Here is a 27,891-nt window from a genome sequence, read left to right as displayed (position 1 = left end):
ATGTATATTACAGATTCTCTCATGCTACTCCTGGCTGTGCTGACCCTGACTAGCCATTCAGAGGGTGAGTCGAGTGTTCATAGGGAAAGAACTCAATGTGGGAAACAAAAGGACTCCATCCCAAGGGGAGCAGTACCAGGAAAGTCTGTCTTCTCCCTAGCCCAGACAGAACCTCCTGTTACTTTCTCCATTTTATATCCTGCCCTGCCTCTTGTTCCCTAATCCCAGCTATCCTCAGTGGCCAGGTTGTTGAGCACCATGGGGACCTAGTGTAGGGTCAACATCTAAAATTCCACTGTACCTAGGGTTACACTATGTTTGCTCTTCCCAAATTCTCTTGCCTTGGCCTCACTTCCTGGAACCCCCGTTCATCACTGTTGGCTTTGTGGATGATATACAGTTGGAAGAATCAACAGCAGAGCAGGGACTCAAGGATGGAACATTGTGCACCATGGATGGATCAGCAGAAGTCAGAGTACTGGGAGGAGAAAACACAGGGGACTAGGTGTTTTCAGAAAGTAACTTCAGAAACTGTTCCACATCTACAACAATAGCATAACTGGTAAGTGAGCCCAAATCAGAAATCCCAAATTTATAGCTCTCCATGGGGTTGCCAGAGTTCCCCATGTCCAAAGTTTATCCTGGAAAATGCAACCCATCACTCAACAGAGCCAAGGGGCACTCTCCTGAATTTCTGTGCACTTTAAGACCAAACCAGGCCACTTAGAAAGGACATAGGGGAGGGACTTAGTCTACTGAGGGCCTAATCAAAGGTTTTGGCCTGTTGGCATGGCTGAGAGAGGGGTCTTGTCCAGGATATCACACAATCCAGAGGAAGTATGGTTGTGATGTGTTGCCTCGAGGGGACTTTAGTCATGGATTCTTCAAAATAGCCTTCAATGGCCACAATTACATCATGCTGAATGAGGGCCCAAGGACTTGGGCCATCATTGGCAAATCAGTTGAGATGCTCAAACAAGTGTATGAGGAGTCAAATTATACAGTTTGCTAAGACTTATTTGGAGGTTGGTAGGATTGTGGGAAGGAGATTTTGCTGAGAACAGGTAAGGACAGAAACTGTCTGTTTTTTTGTGATAAATCTTTTGCCTATATGGCACTGGTTGCAGTATGAAGTCAAGTGAAGCCTGGGCTATGTAGAGTTGTTGCTGGGTCCACCTGGGCTTTCACATTGTACCTTACCACCTCTGTCTATTTGGTACTCCTGTATCCCTATTCTTTCAATAGATCATGTGGTCAAAAGAACTCAGGCAATTTTAGGACCTTGTCCAGTGTCTGTGCTGTTCTTTCATGTGGGCACTTGATAGAACCTAGTGGGGAAACCCCCACTCAATTCCCAATTCGGCATGCACCCAAAGAATCATGAATAGACCACCCTGGTGTAATTACATGAGGTAGTTTAATGACAGATCTCCGGACGGACATGCATCCCACACAGGAGATAACGGATGTCGGCCACGAGGCTCGAAAGCTAGGGGTTTTTATGGTGTAAGGGGCTTAGAGGTGTGGAATTCAGCATAGCGACACATTATTGGCTTACTCAAACATCAGCAGAAAAATTAAATGTACGTGCAGGGTGTCAGAATTCTGTGAGTTGTTGACTCAGTTCAGATAGCCCTGTTATGTCCTCACATTCCTCCTTATCTTATGGTCAAGATGTTCCCAGGAATGTTTTAACTACGGGGCATACCCGGGTTTGTTTTCTTTTTTCTCAGCCCCAGGCAGCCTCTAGGCTCACAAACAACCAGCAATTTCTGAGTACTTTATATGACTTACAGGTCTTGAAATTTCATCTTTCTTTCACACTTAGCCTGTTCAGGCCTGAGTCTGATCTTAAATTGTGTCATGTTGCCATTCATGTTTCAACCGGAATTGTACTTATTCTCAGATCTGTGTATGAGTCTGGTGTTTTCTGCTGTCAACTGTCACTGACAGTGGTAGGAACTGTTTCTCTTGTCTCACAACAGATTTCTGTGCTATTCTATCACAGTTGATAGAGTCAAAGCACTGCTTCTGACAGCCCTGGGTGTTATATCATGTCTGTAATATCAGCACAGAGGATCTTTTGTCAAGAGGATGTTTGCAGGTTCATGATCATCCTGGGCTACATAACTGAGGACATGTTCCAAAATGAAAACTTAATAGTATATGGTGGACATACCTCTTCTATGCTAAGACCCAAACAAATTAATGTCAAGTCGTATTTGTATTTCATATAGAATGTTGACTGATGTAAGGAAGGATATGTGAAAAAAAAAACCAAATTGGGCAATAACAGATAATTACTTAAATTCCTAGAGGATTAGACTGTAGTCATTAGAGTATACACTCACCTTTCATGAAATGGGAAACGGTTCAAACTGGAGTTAAGTTATCCTGTTGTCCTATATTATATCCAGTCTATGGAACAGGGCAGGGCAGACAGAATATAATGAGTGCTGTAACTGTAATCAATAGCATTACCAGAAAAATGAACACTGTTGTGTAGACTTTGTATGTGATGTCTCTTGTGTAGAAATTTTGCTCTAGTTTCCATATACTACTGAGCAAGACAGACCATATTTGGGACCCTAAAACATATGTGAGTACTTCATCTTGCTTGGGTTTCTGAATTCCAGAGGCCTGAAGAGGTTCATGCACATGACAGCCCCCCCCTTTGCTTAAGGATAACATCTTTGTAGCAGCACCCTCTAAAGCGGCAGGGAAGTCATGTTTCGAAGCATGTGATGGGTGCTTTGTTAGTGTGTGTCTGTGGGACACGATTCCTGTCTCAAGTGAGAAGCACATTTCTATGTGAACTGTCAACAAAGTGACACATCAGCAATCCTCTATCCAATAGACAACATGAGATCTTCCATATACCATGACCTCAGTAGGAGTCTCCTGGTTTTTCCTTCTCCACTTGAGGACTCAGTAGACATAGTTCCCTTCTCTATCCTGGTGCTTGCTTTAGGTATCCATGCTAACATATCATCTTGACCCAAACATAGAGGATCAGGTTCAAATCTTGAGCATGATTAGGGGCTCACATCTCACTTCCTCCAGATTCACACTCCATGTGGGATTTCTATAACAAGGTATCCAGGCATGGCATCTGGGATGCCATTTCGTGTTGAGGTTGGTCTGGTGCTGCTATGTATTAAATGATAAATATTTGCTCCAAATGCCTCATTGTCCACTGAAGAGTGAAATTTCAGGTATACCCACATGTGTTGTATAAACTTTGTCCCCAAATCTAAAGCTATTCATTAAATAAAAGTGACTATACCAAATAATGTAGAGAACAGAGGTAAACAGGTTGTGAGCTATAAAGCTGGGAGTCTCAGAGAGGTACCACGAGGAGAGAGAAAAGGAGGCAGAAGAGGGGATCAAGAAAGAAGACAGATACAGGAGACAGCAGCCATGAGGCTAATTTGATCATGAGCATGTAGGCAGGAGAATTGGACCCTGAGGACAGGTTAATGAAGCAGAAATACCCTGGGGCAGACTCACACAGCAAGTACTTGGGGAGTGAAGCTGAGAATCTAAGCAATCTAACATGTAGAAAAATAGATTATGTGTTAATTCATCCAGTAATTATGCCAGAGCTGACTAGAAATACCATAGGACCCCGCCTCAATTATTGAGGGGCTGACCAGGGCATATTAATAACTAATAGAGTTTATTAAAATCCATTTAAAACTTAGACTTCAAGCTTTCCAGGCAAGGAAGTGACTCCTGAGATGAATGTCAGATGAGTGAATGGAAATATTGGTCTTGAAGATAATAGGAGGAACAGACTGTTGCCTAGGACTATGGCCAGACTCTACCCAAGTGCATGGCCTCGTAACTTTGACATTAGAAATAGAGTTCTTTGAGGAATCACTGGGATAAATATCACAAGGATCAGAATTAACAAACCTGATGCCCATATATGACATGTTGTAGGAACTAAAAAGGGGCCTAGGGGAAGGAGGGAGAAGGGAGGACCCATGCCCCACCAGAGTTCCACTTATGCTCTGGACAGGCAGACGTGGGAGGGCTGCCAGACGCTTTCCACTCAGCCCCGGGTGGGCATCCAAGCCTCTGACCCACTCGATGGGAGGGGGGTGAGCAAGGGGCAGCCCAACCCTTGGAGCCCTGGGGCCACAAGTTGTAGTGATTTCTAGTTCCCTGAAGCTAATCATTTTCTTATAAAACCAATGTGTCTCTCACCCCTATTTGTTAAGTATTAGAAAACTATGTAGTCTAGTTCTAACTCAAAGAGTCAGAGAGATGGTTCAGCGGTTAAGAGCAGTTCCTGAGAATCTGAGTTTAGTTCTCAGCATGCTTAATAAGTTAGTTTACAACTCTCTGAAATGCCATCTCCTAGGGCTCCACTGCCTTCTTCTACCATCCAAGGGCACTGTATTCCTGTGCACAAATACTCATCTCCCATGCCTCTCTCTTCTCTCTCTCTCTTTATCTCCCTTACACAGTCACATACACAGAAGACATATACACAACACAAACACACAAATAAATACACACAAACACACACTTAAAGGGCAGAAATATAGTTGTTAGGAGCACTTGGTACTTGTTATTTGGTAAGAGCACTGGTTGTTATTCCAGAGAACTTGCTTTTGGTTTCCAATGTCTCCATGACAGTCCATAGCTGTCTGTGACACCACTTCCAGGGGACCTGAGGACCCATGGGCACAAGGTATACAAGTGTTACAGAGGCAAACATACATGCAGATAAAACAACCACAAAAATAAAACAAACCACTCTGTGGGTCTTCAGATAGTGAAGGGGAAGGGTTGGAGGTGACAGGCAAAGCAAAAGAGCAGCTCAGTGATAGCCAAGCAACCTGGCCAACGTTGTTTCAGAGAGTTCTTCTGATCAGTAGGAACAGTGGCAGACCCAGTTTGATGTAGGGTAGACACTGCTCCACGGTGCATGTATAAGACCTTCTGTTTAGAAATTGTAGAGGAATTTTAATCCAGCCACATGACTGCTCTGGCAAGAAATCATATCCAAAGATACAATCCAGCTTGAATGCAGACACACCCTTTGTACATACTTTTCACTTGTAACTGTTGAGGAATATACAATAGAACCTCCAAGTTCCTGTGCTCCATCCAGCTACTGTCTGTCTGCCAACTCTCCTGCAGTGCTGGAGCTCCCGAGTTCCCTTGCTGCCATGCCAGCCCCATACAACAGCCATCCTCCTCACAGTCAGCTGCTATAACACCAAGAAACCCAGTAGAAACAAAACTCTAGAAGCTTATAATTTTCAAGACAGATTTATATATCAATATATTTTCAATTCACAAGATATACATACAATAATTTCAGATCTAATTGATAATGATACAAGCTCCCCACCTAGATCAAACATGTTTTTCCAATTATTCTATCCCCATATGATATTCATAACTACCTGAGGCTATTTAAAACCATGCAGGATCAGGATTTTCTTCCTGTTTGGCCATTTCCATCTTGGCTTCTTCCTCTCCTCTGAGTGGCTTGCTGTCCATGCAATTCTTTCTGCTTCCTATATTTTTCTCATTAAATCACAGGCCTCCTGCTGCACTACTATTAATAGAATTGGACTGGGAAAATCTTGCCAGACCTAACAATGAAGTAAAGCTTAGTTGGTAGAAGTAAGTAACCATGTTTGAAAGCAGCATCTAATTGAGGGCCAGATAAAATGATGAATTAGAGAAAGATCTGATAGAACAAGTCAGAAATAGGATATGCCTAACTCTCATAGAACAGCATCAAGAGAGAAAGTGTGCTGTGGTATGTGCTGTGTGTACTGCAGTTTTACCAGGACAGTTTTACAAAGTAAGATTACAGAGGGAACATACAAGATACAAGTGAAGATAGAACTACGCTGAGAATGAGATGGAGCCAGAAGATCAGAAAAGATTGCCAAACTTAGTATGAGGCCAACAAAGCAATTCAGTCAGAAGCTGAGAAAAGCCAGATTGAATCCGTCAGCTTGGAAGATTAGATTGTATGGAGGTGTGAAGCTTTCAGGGCTAGTCTAGCAATCATTAGAAAAGAGGACACGCTCTGGGCTCAGTCCAAGACATGTATTTGTCCAGCTTGTGTCCAGCTCTCACCTTATTTTATCATCTGAGGGAGTAAAATAATCATTTACAAGAAACCTCTACGTAGTGAAGATGAGATTCTTGACTGGGAAAGAAAAAAATTTAAGACAACAAGTATGAATCAAAATTCAAGTTTATTAGGAAAAGAAATTAACAGATTTAGGTATAAGGTTGAATGGAAACAAAGGCACCTGGAAAAAGACAGAGAAGACCAAAATAATGGATTTCAACTTCTCAAGAGAGAGTTACTATTTTATTGATCTTGCTTTGATTTGGTTTACTCATTAAATAAACCATGACCAGAATTCACAATAATTGAACAAAATCCTAATGTTGAAGGAGGAAGAATAAATTTACAACTCAAAGGAAAGTAAAAGTCAATTTCTCATGGAGGTCTCCTAGGCCTGCCTCTCCTGGATCAGGAGAGATGACTGGAGAAGATACACAGGTCAGCGTGGAGGAAAGTCATGCTCAGGTCTGGGCTGAACTCACTTCCTTATGTTGTACTTACAGGAGACAGAGACCTGGACACAGATGGTAGCCATGGAAAGAAAAGTAAGGAGCTTTTGATGTCACCCAAGTCAGATATCTCACACTATTAGAAGGAAATAATGAAGCACAAATTCTGATTGGTTATTGTTAAACCATTATACCAAACAGGCATCCATGCTAAAAACAATTCCAGTCTAGCAAGTCACCCAGCTCAGGAATATGGTTCCTGAGTACTTCCTATCTTACTGGGAGAGATGCACCAGATCTCTGGGCACTGTCCATGACTATGTCAGTACAGCATAAGACCTCTTGAGGGCCCACAGCAACAGGGCCCAGAAAGAAAATGTGTGAGTACCCACAATGGGCATCTGTCTTCCTAATTGGAAGGGTCTCAGCAAACAACTCAGACTTAATTAGTGGCAACTGAAGTATAGATACCTCTTTCCCACCTCTAGAATGAACACATCCAGTGAGAGACTTAGCAAGAAATAATGTTGTGGGATTGGAAGAATCTCCTGGTCAAACCAGAGGGAAGTTTCTAGAAATTTGACTGTATCTCAGGGTACAGAGGAGAATGCACAATGGAAGATAGTAAGTAAAGAGGACTAACTGGCCTTCTGTAGGTCTGTTCTTAGCAGGGACCTTCTCTGTGACATCTCTCTGACTGGGAATCACAATCAGTCTCAATCTCCTCCATCAAGAGGGCAGTGGACCTTTCTATATTTCCCTTATGCTTTATGATAGAGTTAATGTCAGCACACAAGTCCCAGTGCCTGAGTGGATACATCTTTCCTCTACTGAGGCAGGGTACATTTACAGCTTGGTCTGCAGATCTGTAGAGAGACAAATATTCAGACCCTGCCCCTTTCTTACCTTCATTTCCTCCGTACCAGAAAAATCACCACAGTTCCCACCACCAAAGCTACAAGAACCAGGCCGATGAGAATTGCTATGATGGGGAGGGTTTGTGGAGGCCCTGAGGAGAGAAAGGAAGGAAGAGTGAGGAGTCTGACCCTAGCTCTCATCCCTGATCTTGCTCTTATTTTCAAAGAGCTCACATTTTACCTGACAGCAGAGTATGTGCTCACAACCACTCCTTACCCCATTTTAGAGTGAGTGGCCCAGGTAACCCTTCATGGTGCACATGGCATGTGTATCTCAGCTCTTCTCCAGAAGGAACCACCACAGCTGCCCACTTCTGGAAGGTTCCATCCCCTGCAGGCCTGGTGTCTGGCAGCTCCATGTCCTGGGTGTGGTTGTTCCCATCCCTCTTCCAGGTCAGAGTGATGTCAGATGGGTAGAAACCCAGGGCCCAGCACCTCAGGGTGACATTCCCTTCAGGTGTTACTTTGTGGGTCACATGTGTTCTGGGGGCATCTGAGGGGAACAATTGGAAAATTCAGGTATTTGGCACTCCTCCGGGGGCCTGAGTAGTGTGCATGGGACCATCCCTGGAAAGGGTGGGAGACTTTGATGAGGGAGGGAGCAGAGTCCACACAGAAGCCTAAACTCAGGTTCTGGGTGATCTATTCTTTGTAATATTTTACAATAACCATGAGCCAACTCAGAGCAGGTAACTCTAGGTCTCCCTCTAGACAAATAGACTTCTGGTTCTGACTGGGGAAGGGGTCTAAGGACTCAGCAACCCTGGAGTCAGACATTCAATGTCATTGTGCATGGACAGTGATCAGGCCTGAGAGAGGCCATGCTACACAGTTCAGATGGAAGGGAACTGCTGCTTAATGGACACACTGAACTGTCCTGGGAGAAGGCTGAATCCTCTGGAGAGTCCCTCTCTCATGTTGAGTCAGGACACTGAGGAGCTCTCTTTCCCCTTTGATGCAAGACAGTGTAAGCATTCCAGCTGCTCCCTGCTGAGGAGGAGGCCTCAGGGAGTCAAGAGCTCTAATCTCAGAAAGCAGAAGGGGTTGGCAAGGGCCTCTCTTACCGGAGCGCAGCAAGGTTTCCTTTCCAAGGTCCAGGCATCTAAGAAGCCTTTCTATGCACTTCCCTTGCAGGTAAGTCCTCCAAATATCTGTCACACTTCCTTGCTTCTGGTCTGGAGTAAATTTTCCACCTACTTTTCCCTCTGTAGTCCAAGAGTTCAGGTCCTCATTCAGGATGATGTAATCATAGCCATAGTAGGTGAGCCCGTAGTGACCACCAAGGAAGCTCCCATCATGTGCCACATTGCAGCCAAACACTTCCTGCAGGGTGTGATAGTCTGCCCCATCCCCATTCAGACTCTAGTCACTTTAAGGCTTCTTCCTCCCTCCCAGGGACACTTTTTCCCCAACTAAACCCCTTCTCAGTTAACAGTCTGTAGTTCTCTGGGGTCTAAAATCACAGGGTTCCCTTTGACTAGGGCTGAATCTCTTACTGGAGGACCTAGAATGGAGCTTATTGGGCCAGACCGAGAGGTCACTGAGGACTTATGACCTCAGTCCTGAGATGACTTACCATTCTTCTTGTTATTATTTTCAGTCACCATGTATATAAGAGTTCGTCTTCCTGTCAGTGAAGAGCTCAGTGCTTGGTCTGTCTCATTCTTCCAATATTCAGGTGGCTCCTGCTTCATCCAAGCAGCCCGAGGTTGCATCCCTGCAGTCTCTGATTTGCTGTCGAATCCCTGAAACTGTATGGAGTCTACATAGCTGACCTGGATGAACCGGCCCTCCAATATGCCAGGCTCCATAATTACAGTCTTGAAAGTCTTCAGCCAGTGTGAGCCTGTGGGTGGTGCACATTGAGAACCTGACCCTTCAGCCTGAACCCAGAGTAGGTTTATAGGGAGCAGAGCATGGGTGGTGGTGTGTGTTGTTGACTTGAGATGCAGGAGAGGGTCAGGGGTGATCCAGCTAGGGGATCAGGGAGGGTCTGGTTATTCAAGGAAGAAAGTGCAGAGATGAGGATTTCAAGTGCTGTGTCCTGCTCCCTAAAAGGCCAGTTCCCTCCATACCCGGCACCCACCTGCACAATACTGGAGCAGGTCTATGGTCACCAATAGGAGGCAAAGGACGGCAAAGTGTCCAGGGTTCCTCATCCTCTCTGATGAGTGGAGTCTCAATCGGTCCTGATACCTCTTCACTTTATAAACCTGGTGTGTCTGATGCTGTTTGGCTTCTCGTAGATTTCCCAAAGGCAGTGACGTAGACCTGATGGGGTGGGTCTTGGAGAGATCGATTCCTGGGTGTGGGAGATTTCTAGGGTACTGCTTCTCCACCTGGCACCAGTTGTACAGCTTTGTATTCTGGCTCAGTGTTTAAGTGTGAGTCTGTCCTCTAGTCCAAGTTACATCATCCTTGTGTCCTAGCCCAGAGGCATGTAAGTCAGCAATCGTCAAACATTTCAATTTCAGAATGTCTCTATGTGCTGAGACACTGTGAAGCCTTCTGTGGTGACTGTGCTTGTGTGGATTATATTAATCCATAACTATCACGGTAGGAACTGGAGGTCTTGAGAGTTTTGATTCAATGCAGATATTGATAACTAATTATATAAGCTGAATGAAAAGAGAAAGAACAATTTTCCAAAATAGAATGATGCCTTCCAAAGATCATTTTGGATATTGAAAATTTCTGGAACTCCTTATTTTCATTGTCCACACCACAAATCATAGAATTTTGTGTCGTCCTTTTAGCACCTTTTAGAAAATATTTGGAACAGAGAAAAATGTAGTTGCACAGATATATTTTCAGAGAAACAATTTTAAGACTCAGTTTTATTTGTATGTATTCTTGTGTGTCTCTGTGTGTATGCAAGGTACAGGTACCCATAGATTCCAGAAGAGGTAGTCAGAAACCCTGCATCTGGAGTTAAGAAATGTATGAACTGCTAGACTCAAGTGCTGGAAAAGCAACTGTGCTCATCTGCAAGAGTAGCAAGGGCCCTTCATGTTAGTTTTCTTTAGTTTCTCTTGAAACAGCATCTCAGGATGTAGCCTGGCAGGACTGGAAGTGGTTATGTAGACCAGGCTGACTGAGCACTCAGACATTAATCTGCTACTGGCTCCAAAGTGCTCAGGAATAAAAGGAATTTGCCAACCATGTGGGCTAATTGTAATTTTTACTCATTGATATGTCCCTACATGGGCACAAGGTTGTTCACACTGAAGACATAAAACATCACTGAACTCTTCTTTATGGCTGCATTCACATCCATAGGAAACCTCTCACACTGAATGGATGCTAGGTTAATTAATGTTATTCTAAAGTATGATGTTCATTGTCTAAGTCCTTTATGTACAAATTGTTCAAAAGTTAGTCATTAATATGGCCAAATAGTTTTCACAGAGAGCTTTGGAAGTACTAAGAAGCCCTTAAGTTGACTGTGATGTATTCAAGTACTAAAAATCACTAATGCTATCTTGGGAGCTTAGATATTATTTATGTTGTGGGAGGAACAATACATTTCTAACTATATTGCAAAGGAGTTCAGACTGGGCAGGAACAAGAGCTTCACCAGCCCTGTGTGGCAAAAAATGCAGGTTCAACATTAATATATATATAATATTTATATATTTATATATATATTATTAGGTATTTTCTTCATTTACATTTCAAATGCTATCCCAAAAGTCCCCCATACCCCCCCACTCTATGCCCCTACCCACCCACTCCCACTTATTGGCCCTGGCATTCCCCTGTACTGGGGCATATAAAGTTTGCTATACCAAGGGGCCTCTCTTCCCAACGATGGCCGACTAGGCCATCTTCGGATACATATTCAGCTAGAGACACGAGCTCTGGGGGTACTGGTTAGTTCATATTGTTGTTCCTAAGTTCAACATTTTGGATCAATAGTTGTTCCTTAGGCAGGTCCTTTATTCAGCTATCTGGAATGAGATCCACTACCTGTAAATGAAGAGAGTCTAGACTGGCTGCTGTACAGTTCTATGAAGTTTGCAAGAACGTCTGTTCATGGAGCTTTGGTGTTCTCATTTACCCATATATTCATACTCTATTCCTGCATTAGTGTGGTGTATTGATCTATGAGCTCTCTTTTAATATTTTATTATAAAAGCCTTTTAAGATTAAATTCTGTTATAGTTAGTCTCCCCAGTGTTCCAAGATCCCAGAAGCCACCGAGCTTAGAATTCTGTGAGAAGGCAGTAAGGAAGTTAACCTATTCAGTAACTAATTAAGCATTACAATAGACAGAGCCAGTGGCTCAACTGGTCTGCAGAAAGAGCCAGGGAATCTCACTGAGATAGAAATCTTCAGTAAGGCTACATTGTATATTAAAAGCAAGTTGGTATATTCTCCTGACAAATGGAGATTCTCCAGATACTTAAAAGTTACATTCATATAAGAATTTAGCAAGGCCTAGGAAATTAGGGGGGGGGGTGTGATATTGCATTATTCTTCCGGCCTGCCAAGAGCAGAACCCCCTGGTGCTAGCCTTTACAAGGTTCAAAGGAATAGCACTAGAATGTGAAATCCTTACCTGTCACTAAGCTGATCCTAGGCAGGACTTCTTTATCTTTACTGTAAACATTTACCTGGTTCCTGTAAATCCTTTTGAAGTCATCCCTTTGTTTTGTACCTGGTAACTTCAATGTACCTTGCCTGCTGTGACTTCCAACCCCTTGTATTCTCTGTACTATAAAAAGTTCGCTGCTTGACCTGACAAATACATTCAGATTCTACACAATCTCTCTTGTGTGCATTTGTCTGTCATTTCATCCAACGCTTTGCCCACCTGCGACTAGAGACCCGTTCCACGCAGACATAGGGACCCAAAAGGGTCTGCCGCACTGAGGATGATGGTGCCCCAGGCATTCTTTGTGTATGGCAAGAACTCAACTGAACAACTTCCCTGGATCTCAGACAGTTTCAGCTTCTATGTGGATATGCAAATGTAACTATATTTATCGCACTTACTGATACATTCTATACCTAAGATATTAGTGACTGAAAACTCATTGACATATGAGAGTTGCTTATAATATTCAACATTCACTGACTATAAGCAAGGTACTTATAAAGACATATGACTATGTTATAATGTAATCAAGAGAGCTTCACGGTTTATAATTTCTATTTTGAGAGATACATTTGTGCCATGAGTGTGGGAGAAAAAGGGGAGTGGGAGAGAACTCATGTCTGCCAGAGATCCGGTGTTCTGGGTAGGTGGCTTCAAGAGGACTGCACAAGCCTTCCACTTGGCCCTGGGTGGGCATCTGGTGATGTTAAGCCACTAACCCCACACAGTGGGTGGTGGACAAGGGGCAGCCCCAGGTACCAGGTTCTCAGCCTCCTGCATCCCACACTGGATACAGCAGAGGAGCTGAGAGCAAAATAGGGGTCCGGGGATGAAGGGAGGAGAGGGCAAGGGGGGAAGGGGTGCTGGATGGTTTCTGTGTGAGCGAGATTCCTTGGTCAGGTCCATGGCTGGGCACAACATGGCCTTCTGGTGGGAGGTTAGATGCAACTCCTTAGGAGAGAGTCTATCCCATTGTTTAAGCACGGCAGGCCTTCGTGATCAGAGACAGTCTGTGGGGCATTGGGCTCTGCACAGACAGGCTGGTCTCCAGTTGCACTGAGGTCTGAACCCCGGGAATGGTAATAATTCACCTTCATGACATGGTAGGCGTTCCCTTATTCTCCTGGAACTCTGGCCCCTGCCTAAGTTACCTCCCCCCACACCTCCCACAAGAGAAGCATGGTCAGTAGTCATGTAGGCAATGGCCCAAGCTTCTGACCTTCAGGCTAAACTCCTCCCCAGTTACCTAGCAACAGTGAAGACCATAAAAAGGGCTGTTCAGTCCCACCTTGCTCTCTTGCTTGTCTCTCTTGCTTCTTACCCCTCACTCTCACCCCGCCTCTTCTCTCTTTGTCTTCTCTCCTCTCCTCTCTCCCTCTTACTCTCTCTTTCTTTCTAGCCTTCTCTCTCTCTCTCTCTCTCTCTCTCTCTCTCTCTCTCTCTCTCTCTCTCTCTCTCTCTCCCTTCTCTCTTTCCCCCTGCCTTTCTATAATAAAGCTCTAAAACCATAGAATGTCTCTGCTCATCAAGGCCCACTGCACTTGGAGGATGGGACAGGCGTTCTCCTAATGAGTCGTTTCTAATCTCCCATTATAAGGCCTTCCTGTTCTCTAGTCAAGATCCGCTGCACTCACTCTCGCAGGTGTTGGGAACCTCTTTCCTCATTCCTCTCTCCTATAACCTTGGGGCTTTAGCAAGGAAGCTCTACGAATCCCAGGTAGGGCTGCCCCTTGGCCACCCCCTGAAGAGTGGGATAGAGGAATGCCCACCCAGGGATGAGTGGAAGGTGTATGGCAGCTCTCCCATGCCCGACTGACCAGAGAATAGATGGAACTCTGGTGGGGTGTGGGTATTTCCCCTTCCCCCTCTTCCCCTGGGCCCCCCCTTTTAGTTCCCAACAACAGTATATGGTTTTAGAGCTTTATTGTAGAAAAACATGGAGAAAGGAGAGAAGGTAGAGAGAGACCAGCCATGGCCATGTGGAGAGAAGGGGGAAGGGAAAGAGGTAGAAAGAGGGCTAGAGAGTAAGAAAGGTGAGGGCTAAAGAGAGTGAGGAGGGGCCAAGCAGCCCCTCTTATAGTGGGCTGGGCTATCTTCCTGTTACCAGGTAACTGTGGGGAAGAGCATACTTTGCTATAGTCAGGTAACTGTGGGGGTGGAGTCTAGCTAGAATGCCAGAAACTTGTGACATTGAGTGACTGGTAGTCACAGAATTATGGACAGGCACCTGATTCTGGGAATGTGACTCGCCTTTCTGTCCCTTGTAGATTTCTCTATTGGGTCACCAGAGCAATCCCCATTCAACTAAACTGGCTGCCTACCACGGTCCCACACATTTGTCTTCTTTTATACATATGAATGTTTTGTATGTCCAATGTCTGTGTACCACCAAGACTACCATATTGTCCTGAAAGCCAGAGAAACATGAACACCCCTAGGACCTCTGCAAGAGTACCAACAGTTCCTAGCCACGGAGCTATTTCTCCAACACAACAATTTCTTCTCCTCTTTCTTTGTCTCTCACTGTCTCTCTCTCTCTTTGTCCCTCTTCCTTTCCCCCTCCCCCTCTCTTTCCATGTCTATCTCTGTCTCCTTCTCATTAAATAATGAGTTATTGTCTGTCTGCCTGCCCCCCACCATTGTCTTCTCTCTTTGAGTTTCTCTGTTTTTGTCTGCCTGTCTCCTCTTTTTGTCTGTCTCTGTTTCTGTGTCTCTGTGTCTCTGTCTCTCTTTGCCTCATATGAACCACAGCAACATAAGGCTAGCATCAGAGGAAAGCACATAGAAACAGCATAGCTGGCTAGGGTCTATACTGGTCCATATTTATTTTATAACTCTGAACTCCAGAGTTAACTGTCTTCTCTAAGAATTCCAAAAGAGAGTGACAGACACCAGGTTGAATTAGTCCCAGAAAGATTAACTATTGGGTATGGAATCTCTAGAGCACTGATTCCCCACCTCAGATCCATATCTGGGCCCTGATAACCTAGGAGCAGTGTCTTGGACATGTGCTTATCCTGATCCCTGAACCTGTCCTGTTGAAAAGAGCCCCTTGAATCCTAGCCCAGATAGTGTTTTGGCTGACAGAATCAAGGAAGGAAAGGAAGGCAAAGCAAAGGCCTATGGCTCTCACTGGAGTGTCAAGCTCTGGTCCTCATCTGGGGTTTCATTGCCTCACTGTTATGTCATGGTCCTTTCTTGGACAGCTCAGTCCACCTGCACTAAGCCTTGGCTTCCTGGTGATTAGAGTTATGAAGAATGATCAATAATTTAGGATGGAGTTGGCTTCTCTGTCAGTGGCAATGCATATCAAGTCCCTGCTAGGTCAAGAATAAGTGCCAGGAGCTGAGAAAGATAATGTCATACTGAGAGATCTCTGGTAATCTCCAATTCAAAAATCTTTTCACTGTCTCTATATATACAAGGCAGACTCTCATAAAACCCTCAGGGCACAGACCTACAGCACATTACTCTACACATTCATGGAGAACCTTAAAAAATCATCAATCACCCATGTTATTTCCACCATTTAATAGGTCTGAGATTAGGGACCCAGGGGTCCATGCCCCTATCCTTTTGTTGGGTCCTTTTGAGATGTAGCTTCCTCTTGCCATATGTTTTCACATGGGCATCATTTATTAGATCTGATCTTATATTGGTGCCATAGTGTTGATCTGTGGCTTTTGGCAGGTTCCATGGTTCTATAGTTGTTGCACGGGAGGCTGGGAAACAGGAAGCAGATGTCATGCAGAATCAATCATTAGTTCAGAAGCTGCTGAATCCAAGGGTGGGAGATCAGATGTGGCTCAGATTTCTTTCTTTCTTTCTTTCTTTCTTTCTTTCTTTCTTTCTTTCTTTCTTTCTTTCTTTCTTTCTTTCTTTCTTTCTTTCTTTCTTTCTTCCTTCCTTCCTTCCTTCCTTCCTTCCTTCCTTCCTTCCTTCCTTCCTTTCTTTCTTTCTTTCTTTCTTTCTTTCTTTTTTTTTTTTGCCAGAGGCTTGGTATGTCTCAGGTGTAAAGGAGGCTCTAGGACTTCCTGTGGAATGTCTCCAGGACTGGGATGAAGAGGATGTCTCAATACCCACAAGAGAAAGAAGATCACCATTGAATACAGAACCAACCTGCCTTTTGTTATACAGACTCCACATTTAGGAGGTCTGCTTCTCTGATTTACTCCTCAGTAAGTGATGGAGAATTTCTCAGGTCAAAGAACTTGTTCCAGGCTCTAGGACCTAGCAGAGTAAGGAGGCAAAGAACAGTGCCCTGGGATTGGGAGGATGGTTTAGCTTTAGAAGTGAATACTGCTCATCCAGTGGACCTGAGTTCATCTTCCACCATCATCAAAGGGCCGCACAGAACCTCCTGTTATTCCTGCTTCATGGAATTAGATGCCCTCTTCCGGATTCTACAGGCATTGCCAATATATTGAAATCTAACACACACACACACACACACACACACACACACACACACACACACACACACACAGAAGTAAAAAAAAAATGAAATTTACCATAAAAGCAGTGTTTTCTCTCAAAAACAAGTTGGGGGTAGTCATGCCCATCAGTGGTTTGTACTAGTGTTTGTATTATTGCTGTGACAAAACACTGTGACTAAAACAACCTTGAGGAAGAGGTTATTTCATCTGGCAAGTCCCAGGTCACATTGAAACATTGTGGTAGATAGCCTATGCAGTCAAGGGAGGAACCTGGAGACAGGAGCACCCTACGGAGGATTGCTGCTTAATGGCTTGCTCAACCTTTATACATAATCCTGGAACACCTGCCCAGCAGTGAGTTGGGCCCTCCAATATCTATTATTAAGTGCCTTTCAAACTTGCCTAGAGCCAATCTGATGAAGGGATTTTCTCAATTGAGGTTCCCTTTTCTGTATAAAGGTAGTTTTTGTCAAATTAACAAAACTAAAATATCCAGGACTTGGTTGGAATGAGAAATGCCCCCTATAGGCTCAAGTGTTTGCTCACTTGGTCTCCAGCTGATGGAGCTTTAGGAGAAGTTATGAAATCTCCTGATCTGGGGCTTAGGTGGTAAAATCCTTTATATCCTGCAAATCTTGCCTTACAGCTCACAGCTCACCCTCCCGTTGAGGCCATACTAAGCACTCTAAGAAACAGTCACCTGACCTGTTTCTTACCCACACTCTGGATGACCTTTCACCTACTGCTTGTGTTGGTCACATAATTACTGTCCATTGTGACTCTGAAAACAGGGTCTTCTCTCCTTGTTCCACACAACTCATTCTACAAAAGGTGGGTGTGCAGATTGGGCCTGGTTATAGTTCTCTGAGTTACTACATGACACCATCTCCTATTTTTATGTAATAGCCCTTAACAACTGCCAGTTATATTTGGTGATCATTGCAGAGTCCAGCTCTCTAATGGGAGAACGTGGAGAATTGTGTTGAGTTAAAGCAGAAATGCAGATACCCAGTGAACCATACAAGCCAGTTGGAGCCCAGTCTCCTTTGCTGAGGCTCCTTCCCTCCTGAACTCTGGACTTACTCATATGGTTTTGGATCTAAGATGTGGATCAGATCAGAATGTTTCAGGATGTAGGAATCATCATTTTGCTTTAGGAGTAGGAGCTAATCTAGGACTGGTCTCACTCACTTTATAATGTTCATGTGCATCAGATGCTTGGTGTCTCTAAGAATTACCAATAGGAAGAAAGACATGGTGAATTGGGTAATGGAAGGATTAAATCCTGAGAACTAGGAACTCTAGAGCCTGCCTTCTTATTCAAACCCAGATCTTGAGCCTGGTATCCTGGGAACAATGTCTGGAGGCAAATTGCTTTACCCTGATCCATATCCTCCTGGTCTGAGTCACAACTTCCTTCTGAGTCCCACATCAGGGGCCAATATGTTTGCAATTCTACATCATTTTACTCTCAAGATATCTATACAATCTTAGAATTTATGTGTATCTCTAAGGTAAATTTGCTTATGTAAACTATATATCTCCATGTCACCTATGTTGGGAACTGAATTTGAGAGACCTTTAATTCATTGAAGATAATATAAAATAATGGCCACCTGGGTTCAAAATAGGTCTTATGTAACCAAGGATACTTGTGGCTATTAGAGAGGACTTGCAGGGCTTATGAATTCTTACCCTTGTGATTTTCATCAGGCCAGTGGTTCCTCAAAGACCTCTTTTTTTTTCTGATATCAGAGCTGAGGTCCTAGGCACATGGGTAGAGTCTGGCCATAACCCTAGGTGATCCTGTGTTGCTGCTGTTATGTTCTGCACCTATCTGTTCATTCAATGAATCTGAGACTTTATCCTAGGAGTCACTTTCTTGCCTGAAGGGCTTGAGGTCTAAGTTGTAAGTGGATTTTAATAAACTCTACTAGTTATTAATATGACCTGGTCTGCCCCTCAATAATCAAGGAAAGGTCCTATGGATTTTTAAATCAGATTTAGCATAATTACTGGGTGAATTAACCCTAATCTATCTTTCTATGTTAGACTGCTGAGTTCCTCAGCTGTGCTCCCCAAGTAATTGCTGTTTGAGTCTTCCCTAGATCATATCTTGATCAGCCTGTCCTCAGGATCCACTTCTCCTGGCCACATGCTCATGATCCATCTGGTCACATGCCTGCCTTCTTGTCTGTCTTCCTTCTCCATCTTTTCTTCTTCCTCCTTTTCTCTCTCCTTATGGCCCCTCCCTGTGACTTTCAGGCCTGTAGCTCATTATCTCCAGTGACTACAGACACTTTTATTTAACCACTAGCTTTAAATTTGGGAGCAAGATTTATACAACAAAGACTAGCATGCCTAAAAATTCACTGCTCTAGGGGCAACCAGGTCTTGGGAGCCTGTATTTAGCATTGGAATACATAGCAGCACCAGACCAACCTCAACACTAAGTGGTATTCCAGAGGCCAGTCCTAGATATCTTGTTACAGCAATACCATATGGAGTGTAAATCTGGGGACAGTGAGAAGTGAGCCCCTAATCATGCTTAATGTTGGACTCTAGTCCTCCATATGTTAGGTTAACATGGATACCTAAAAGGAGCAGCAGGATGGAGAGGGGAGCTATGTAGACTGAGTCCTCAAGTAGATAAGGGAGTACAAGGACACCCCTACTCAGGTCAGGGCACATGTGGAAGGTAAGCCCACATATCTTCTTTTGGATAGAGAATGGCTGCTGTGTCATAATTTTGAAGGTCTCTAGCATTTGCAGAGAGATGTGTTTCTTGCCTGAGACAGGTAGCCTGTTTCACAGTTACACATTCTGGAAGGACCCATCACATGCTTCAGAAGCTTGACTTCCCTGCATCTTCAGGTATGGACTCACTCTTCACAGAACTGGATTATGGGAAGGAGATTTTACAGAGAACAGGTAAGGACAGAAACTGCTCCATCTACTCTTAGACTGTAGCTCCTGTCCCCTGAGTATTTATTCTCAGCAGGGAGCAGTTGGTTTACTAACTCTGTCTTGCATCAAAAGGGAAGGAAAGAATGTTTGCAAGTTTCCTGAATCAACATGAAAGAGGAACTCTGCAAAGGGCTAAACCTCACAGGACAGTCCAGTCTGCCAATTAAGCAGCTGTTCATTCTACTTGCACTGTTTACTATGGCCTCTCTCAGGCCTGTTCAGTGTCCATCACAATGTCTTTGACACCAATGTTTCTGAGTTTTTCAGCTCCACCCTGTCAGAAGGAGAAGTCCATATTCCTAGAGGGAGATACAGCATCTTCTGCTCTATGTTAGCTCATGCTGATTTTGAGACTTTCCAAGGAATAGATCACCCCATTCATATCCTGAGTTTAGGGTGCTATGTGGAGTTGGCACATATTCTTAAAGCTAACACTCCTGTCCATTTACATAGTTACAGGAGCACTGAAGAATGCCAAATACCTTAAAATTCCAATTGTCTCCCTCAGAACCCCCTAAAATTCATGTGATCCATAAGGCCAGATCTGACAGGAAAATCACCCTGAGGTGCTGGGCCCTAAGCTTCTACCCTCCTGAAATTACTCTGAACTGGGAGAGGAGAGATGGATGCAACAAGATACAGTACATAGAAGTGATAGAGACCAGGCCTGCAGGGGATGGAATTTTCCAGAAGTGGGCAGCTTTGGTGGTCTCTTCCAGGGAAGAACAGAGATACAAATATCATGTGAATCATGAGTGGCTGCCTGAGGTCATCACCCTGAGATGGGGTAAGGATGGGGAGTGAGCACAGAGACTATTCAGAGAGAGAGAGAGAGAGAGAGAGAGAGAGAGAGAGAGAGAGAGAGAGAGAGGCACTCCTCAGGGACAACTGGAAATAGTCAAGACAGAGAGAGAGCCAGAAGTCAAACGCTCACTCTCCTTCGCTTCATTCCCTTCACTGAGCCTCTTGGGCCCACCATACACTTCATGGCTATTGTTGTTCCTGTGCTTCTTGGAGCTCTGCTTATGAGAGAAGTGACAACTTTTCTGTTATGGAAGAAGAGAACTAGAGGTAAGGAAGAAATAGGATCTTAGTTCATGTCTTCATAGAAACAACAAGCCTAAGCTGTGAGAGTGCCCTGCCACATGACAGCAAATTTCATCTACACAGCTGCAATTTCATACACGGCAGATATGTTGAGAAAAACTCCATTGTGAAGCATAAAGAAAATAATAAACATATTCATAACTAAAATGAGAGAGGTGACAGAGACCTTACTTTCAACTCTCTGATGTCAGAGGCAAACTGCCTATTTAGAATAGACAATCAGGAGTCCAGAAAGCCTTTCCCTATTTTATCTGGATCTACAATCACAGTTCTAGACATTTACCTGAGTTAAGGACCAGGAGATTCCTGTAGCCCCTCTAAATCATGCTGCCTCCATGACGTCTAATAAAATGGTTTATTTTTAGGGCATAAATTGGAGAAAGGTATATTCAGTCTTATAAGTAGTAATAGTTGTGGATCTTCTGTAACAAATTTATATTGATATAGAATAGAGCCCAAGGTGAAATTCAGCTACCTCATAACTCCTCATTTACTTCTATCTTCAAAACCTTTGATGTGGTTTACTTTGCTTTCCAAGGGGAAATTTCCAAGGGGAAATTTCCTAGCATGCCCAACCTTCTGTTGCAGCATTAACAGTGATGCCCTGAAGGGCCTGGTATGCAATAGGGAGAGGACCAGAGGATATAACCCTGAGGGTTAAGAATGCTTGGAACTGGGAGAGATTGAATGTGTGAAAAACATTCCAGTATGTCACCATTTAAATCTCCAGATCTGAACATCATCCTTATTCTTTTTATCTACAGGATAAGACAGATGCCTTAATGTGGTACTGAGCCACACAATATTTTTTTCTGCTTTCTCATTCAGTGTAGGTTCAAGAACTGGTGCCTTCTCATCTAACTGTGACTATGTGTCTGTTTACTCTAAGCGCAGTGTAAGAGGTCCTGGGCAGAAACAAGCCTCATCCCCACCCTTACTGTGCGTATTCCCTGATCATCTCTCATGTTCCAACATAGGCAAGGATGGAAATCCTCCATCTCTCATGAGAATTAGCTTTCATTGAACTACACATCCTAGCTTCTGTATTTAACTAAGCATTTGTATATGGTGGTAGAACTTCTTTCCAGGTTGTGTGGTTGACTGATAGCCTAAAGATGATTAAATCTTGATGGGGAAAAGAAAGGCTCAGAACCTTATGAAATTTGTGTTTGCTAGGATAGTACTTTGCTTATATGACATTGGCTGCTGTGTAGATAAAAGTGAGACCCAAGCTGACACTGTCATTGCTAAGTTTATCTGGGCTTTCACATTGCCCCCATCCTACCTGTGTCATCTTGCTCTCTCCTCATCCCAATTCTTTCAATACACCTGCCCCTCTAGGTCAAGTGATCAAAAGACCTCAGGCATTTTTAGGGCCTTGTCCATTGTCTGAGCCATTCTTTCATGTGGGCGCTTAGCCTGTTCAGGCTTGAGTCTGATGTTAAATAGGGTCACGTTTACATTCATTTTTCAGCAGCAATTATGCTTCTTCTCAGTTTTGTGTATGAGTCAGGCATCATTGTCTTCTGCTGTCAACTTTCAGCGACAATGTTAGGAAGTATTTCTGTCATTGTCACACTCCAGATCTCTGTCCTATTCTATCAAAGTTATGAGAGGAAAAGCCTGGTTTCTGACAGCCCTGGGTGTTATATCATGTCTGTAATATGAGCACAGAAGATACTTTGTCAACAGGATTTTTGCATGTTTATGATCAACCTGGGCTACATAATGTCAACCTCTACCAAAGTAAGACATTAAAAAAATAATTGAGCAAATTAAAAACTAAATACACTCTTGTAGACATAGCTCTACTATGCTAATACTGGTCAAAATAAATCTCAAGTGGTATTTGCATATCATAATGAATATAGATTGATTAGAAGGAAAGGTGGGTAGAATAAAAAAATAGGCTAATACCTGATGGTACATAGTTTAAATCCCTAGTGGATTTCATAGTAGTCACTAGAATATCTACTCATCATTCATGAAATAGGAAACCCTTCAAAATGAAGTCAAGTTATCTATGCTAAATCCAGTCTACATAACAGAGCACAGCAGACAGAAAACAAAGAGTGCTGTTGCTGAAATCAATAGCATTTTTAGAAAGACTTAACATCGGTAACATATTTGGGGCATGAAAGCGCATGCCAGCATTTTCTCTTGCTTGGTTTTCTGGATCCTAGATGCTTGCATGAGCAGTGAGCACCTTTACAACTTAAGTTATCATTCAAATGTAGGCTTATTATTTTTCTCTGCTTTTCTTTGCTGGGTCCCAGGGCATAGAACATGTTGGTTTACCTAGTAGGTACTCTATCTCTTCCTGAGAAGTAAATGTGAGAAATAGACATCCTAAATGTGGAGTCTGGAAGATGAAAGAAAGGTTGCTTGTGGAGTTTATGGAGAACTTCCCTTTCATGTGTGTATTGAGACATCTTCTCCAGCCAAGGCCTGGATACCTTCCTCCAGCATGTTCTAGAGCCCACTCTATACCTGGGATACAGAAAAAACATGAAATCAGAGCTAAATCTGACCTCAAAATCCTTGGATTCAGCAGAGAAGGAACAACTATAAGAAAGGAAGTCTTCCTCATTCTGCATGACTATAGCTTCCTGTTTCCCTGTCTACTCTGCAACAGCTATAGAGCCATGGAAGCTTCCAGAGGACACAGACCCAAACTATGTCAACAAGATACATATCAGACCTAATAGTAGATGACAGTGTGAATACAGATGTGGCAAAAGGATGCTGTTTCTCCATAAGGCCCTCCCAAAAATGAAAGAATGTTCACCTGCATCTTTAATCTCAGAGATATTAAATGGTAGCCATTATATAGGTGGCTGACATTTTTTAGAAGCTCTCTACGAGTGTGCAGAGTATTGTGCTGTTTGTATGTGTCTTGAAAGTATGTGGAATGACCATTCTGAGACTGCCCCACCTGGGGATCCATACCATAAAAAACCCCCACAAAACCCATTGCAGATGCCGACAAGATTGTGCTGACAGGAGCCCGATATAGCTGTCTCCTAATAGGCTCTGCCAGTGCCCAGCAAATACAGAAGTGGATGCTCATAGTCATCCATTGAACAGAGCACAGGGTCCCCAGTGAGGGAGTTAGAGAAAGTACTCAAGGAGCTGAAGGGGTGTGCAGCCCCATTAGGAGGAACAACAATATGAACTAACCAGTATCCCCAGAACTCACTGGGACAAAACCACCAATCAAAGAAAACAAATGGTGGGACTCATGGCTTTAGCTGCATATGTAGCAGAGGATGGCCTAGTTGGTTATCAATGGGAGGAGAGGCCCTTTGTCCTGTGAAGGCTCTATGCCCCAGTATAGGGGAATGCTGGGACAGGGAAGCAGAAGTGGGTGGGTTAATGAGCAGGGGGAAGGGACAGGGATAGGGGATTTTCGGAGGGAAAACTAGGAAAGGGGATAACATTTGAAATGCAAATAAAGAAAATATCTAATAAAAAATAAAAATAAAAAAGAGAAAGTATGTGGAAGATTATCCTAGAGACAGTCAAGAGATTTTTAGTTGAGGATCATCAGATAACTCTCAATAGTACATTATCTTTCCCAGCTCCTGCCACTTCTACTTTTGGTCTTTTAGGGACATGGTGGGCAAAGCCACTGCCAGAGCAGCTAGCTGCATTCTAAATATCTTGATCCTTCTTCAAATATCTGTGAACTCTGATCACCAAGAAGCCAAGATTTAGTGCAAGTGTCCTCTGCATACCACTTAAAGTCCATGACATTAACACGAGGCACTGAAACTCCAGATCAGGAACCAGAGATGAAGACTTCAGGGAGAGACAAAGGATTTCCTTTTCTTCCTTGGTTCTGTTAGCCAGATAAGCATGTGGCCTAGGACTCAGAAGGATATTGTCAACGTGACAGGTACAGGCCTCAGGGTAAGAAACTTTTCCCCAGACTCTGCTGCCAGGATACCAGGGCCCAGATCTGCATCTCTAGTGGCAAAGCATGTCTATGGAGATTTTTCTCCAATTAGTTAAACTTTCCATGACCCTCTAGGTCTCTGTACCTCCCAGAAATATTCTTAAAGAAGCCAGTCAGCATCAAACTGTAGCTAACACTAGTACTGTGAATAGGAACTGTTCGGGACTAAGTCTGTATCATCATTTAGGAGGAAGATGCCATCAACCCAGCACTCCTCATGCTGCTGGAAGCCATGATAGTCTTGTCTCTGACTCTGGCAAGTGAGTGCAGGACTTCAGAAAAGGAAGCTGCATGTGTCTTATGCAACACTACCACAGACAAGGGAACTCTAGTCTTGGAATTAGACTTTCCAGATCCTTCAAGTTCTAGATTGTACCTGGCCCTGCCTGGATTCCTGCATTATCCAGTTCCAGAGTTCTGTATCCTGTTCACCACACACAAAATGTGAAAATTTTCAGATCCCAGGAGGGGAGAAGTGTCCAATTTCATGTTGGCTTCAGGCTCCTACCAGCTGTGCTGTTTCCATTCCCTTTCTTCTGAGGCTGCACCCCCCTGCAGCTCTGGTGCATATTCTGTGGTAGGCTATATGTAAAACATGTAGATTGTGGGAAACAATTTATATTTGGACTTGCTCAGCCACTATAGGCTGAGCAGGGATGGTGAGTGTCATTAGATAGATAACAACGGACCACCTCACCAGGAGTATTTGAAACATAGCTTTGGCCACTTATGTGGTTGAGCCTGAAGGGAAGCAGTTTCTATAATTTCTCCCACTGTGGCTGTTTACGTTGTTTGCATCTGTTGTTCTCTTCTTTTTCTCTCCCTTTAAATAAATGTTCACTTTCATTGTGCCTACAGCTGTTTTTCCTGCACTTATGTCCATACACCCTGATTGTGCCTGGTTTAGTTTTTTTTTTTTTTTTTTTAGACAGAGTTTCTCTGTGTAGCCCTGGCTGTCCTGGAACTCACTTTGTAGACCAGACTGGACTCAAACTCAGAAATCTGCCTGCCTCTGCCTCCCAAGAGCTGGGATTAAAGATGTGCACAACTACCGCCCAGCCCCTGGTGTAGTATTTACTATTAAAAATCCTGAAGTAATTCTCAAGAGACTTTATGCCCCAGAAAAGTGGGGTGCCTGGCAGATGAGGGGAGGCAAGGGGAAGGAGAAATGTGATGAAGAATGGTTGGAGTGGGCATGGGGATAGTGAGAAATTGCTGGAATGTAAGTAAATAAATAGATAAATAATAAAAATCCTGGTCAAGGGCTTCTTCACTGTTGACCATTTATATTCCTGGATAAAAGGTGCACACCTTTATTATTTTATAGTATGTCTTGTGAAGAATGATAGCTGGACACCTGACTATCCTCTATGCTGTTTGTTAGCCTCATGGGCATCCATGTAAATCCAGAAGCTCTTTATACCCAGCTCCCTGACCCGAGGTAGGAGACATGCCATCTCTAGGCAACAGCTCTGCTCCTACACCCCTTGCCATGGCACCCACCACACATCCTTTTGCACATGTGTCATGGCCTGGATAAAAAGTAGTGCACTCCAATGAACAGCTCCCTTCTTCTCTTCTTCTTTCCTCTCACACCTCTCAGAGGCAGCCTCTACCAATAAAACTCCCACATGAGACCTATTTCTGGTGTGATATTTCTGGGACTTTACTGCATATATTAGCATCAGTGCCAAGACTCTTTTGTGACCTCCCCTAGGTAGGTTGTGGGGTGCATGGAACATGCCACCACGTGGAATGGCCACTACCACATGACTTATGCTGTACAGTTCTGAACCCCATCCAGATGAGTCTCCTGGCTACACAGGCTCATGCTTCTTGGCACTTGGTCTTTAATACTGCTTGCAAACATCAGCTGATTGGAAAGCTTCCTATTCTGGTCAGAGTACAGGGCTTCTTGTTCCAAGAGAGGATTGGCCAACCTCTATCGGTCTAAGGGATGAGTCCAGCTGACTTCTCAGTTTAGGACTCCTACCCTTGGGTGACCCCCTCCCTCTTGATTTCTGGGAAGCTGTTCTCTCTCAATTTCTTTATCACACTGGCACCTCTGTTAAACTTTTCTCTCTCAGGCCATGGGACCACATTCATGTTAGGTATGCAGTTCTCAGCCACTAGCTTCTGTGTGATGTCCCAGTAAGCTTAAACTTGGCTTTGAAATATATTTCATCGATCTAATGCCATCAGGATGCCTTGGCAAGATTGACTTATCATTATTAATTTCTTCTCAGAGTGCCTGTAGGGATATTTTAATAATGCCTCTCACCCAATGAAATCTTGTCTTCAACCATGTCTCCAGCCTCCCCACTGGGATGTCTCCAGGAAATTCTCAACCCTCTGCAACTTGCACCTAATTTAAAGGCATCCTAGCTTATAAAATTTTGCAATAAGGTCTGGTTTCAGTGCCCATCAGATAAGAACTGTAAGTGGTCATGTAATGTCACTTTTGATCCCACCATTCTAAAGGATCTTCGTAAATACTTCAGCATAAATGGAAGGAGATTCTCTATGTTCAAGCTTTTACCTATCTGTGCTCCAAACCTTCTCTTTTCTCTTCCTGCCCGCCCCGCAACTCAACTTCTTCTAGCTATGAAACCTCAACCAGATGAAACTTCTACTATTCTCAATTCAGCTAATGAATTTTCTCGTCACTGCCACCAACCTGACTCTAAGAACCTCTCCTACTTCCCTAGCCTCCTCAGCTTCCTCTTCTCACCAGACTTCCCCAGAACCCCCTTGCTTGACTTCTCAAGACTCCTCCCCTCCTGTGCCAGCTGAGGCTTCTCAAGTCATCCTACACTGGCAGGTGCCAGCCCCTTCCACCACTTGCTCTAAATCTACAGTCAAGTCCTCTACTTCTTCCCCTACCCAGCCTAACTCAGCATTGATCCTCTTTAAGTTGCTGGGGTAGATGGTTTAATCAGTGTACATGTCACTTTCTCACTAAATGAATTTTCTCAAATATAAAAAGACTGGGATTCTATACCTCCAATCCTTCTGCCTTGATTAAAGAATTTCAGTATATTACTCAATTTTATAGCCTGACTTACCATAATATACATATGTTTCTCAGTAATCATTTATTCTTTGATGAGCCCCCTCTTGCTCCTCCTCGCCATCAACCTACTAACTTTAACATATTGTTTCCTTTGCTAGCCTCTCAGGTAGACCCCCAAGTCTCAGATGGCCAGAATCACTCTGTTGTTAAACACCATTTTCCTGTTGTCATCCAATTACTGGACCCTACAAGGTATATCACCCAAGCTCAATACCCTCTCCCTCTCTAGAGCCTCAGGGGATTTAAGCCTATCATCTCTGACCTCCTAAGGAATA

General features: G+C 43.7%; 1 protein-coding gene and 1 pseudogene across 2 annotated transcripts; one reads left to right on the top strand and one right to left on the bottom strand.

Annotated features, from left to right (window-relative positions):
* Positions 1 to 20,572, top strand: LOC147000421 (saoe class I histocompatibility antigen, A alpha chain-like; annotated as a pseudogene).
* Positions 6,215 to 12,233, bottom strand: LOC110283877 (H-2 class I histocompatibility antigen, Q10 alpha chain-like). 2 transcript variants are annotated; one of them, XM_085833175.1, is made up of 6 exons: positions 9,562 to 12,233; positions 9,052 to 9,321; positions 8,540 to 8,815; positions 7,693 to 7,968; positions 7,465 to 7,567; positions 6,215 to 6,623 (listed from the first exon to the last, which is right to left on the bottom strand). In XM_085833175.1, exons 1-5 carry the CDS (start codon positions 9,632 to 9,634, stop codon positions 7,467 to 7,469), a joined length of 996 nt encoding a protein of 331 aa, XP_085689301.1. In that variant the 5' UTR covers positions 9,635 to 12,233; the 3' UTR covers positions 6,215 to 6,623; positions 7,465 to 7,466. The 2 variants fall into 2 exon arrangements, with proteins under 2 accessions (XP_085689301.1, XP_085689302.1); XM_085833176.1 differs by having other exon boundaries at positions 8,540 to 8,680.
* Positions 20,573 to 27,891: the final 7,319 nt, after the last annotated feature.

Source organism: Mus caroli, unplaced genomic scaffold (genome assembly GCF_978045245.1).
Source record: "Mus caroli unplaced genomic scaffold, Mus_caroli_1 scaffold_18, whole genome shotgun sequence".
NCBI classification, from domain to species: domain Eukaryota; kingdom Metazoa; phylum Chordata; class Mammalia; order Rodentia; family Muridae; genus Mus; species Mus caroli.
Note: the sequence above shows the minus strand (reverse complement) of the source record. Positions and strands in the feature narration are given on the sequence as shown.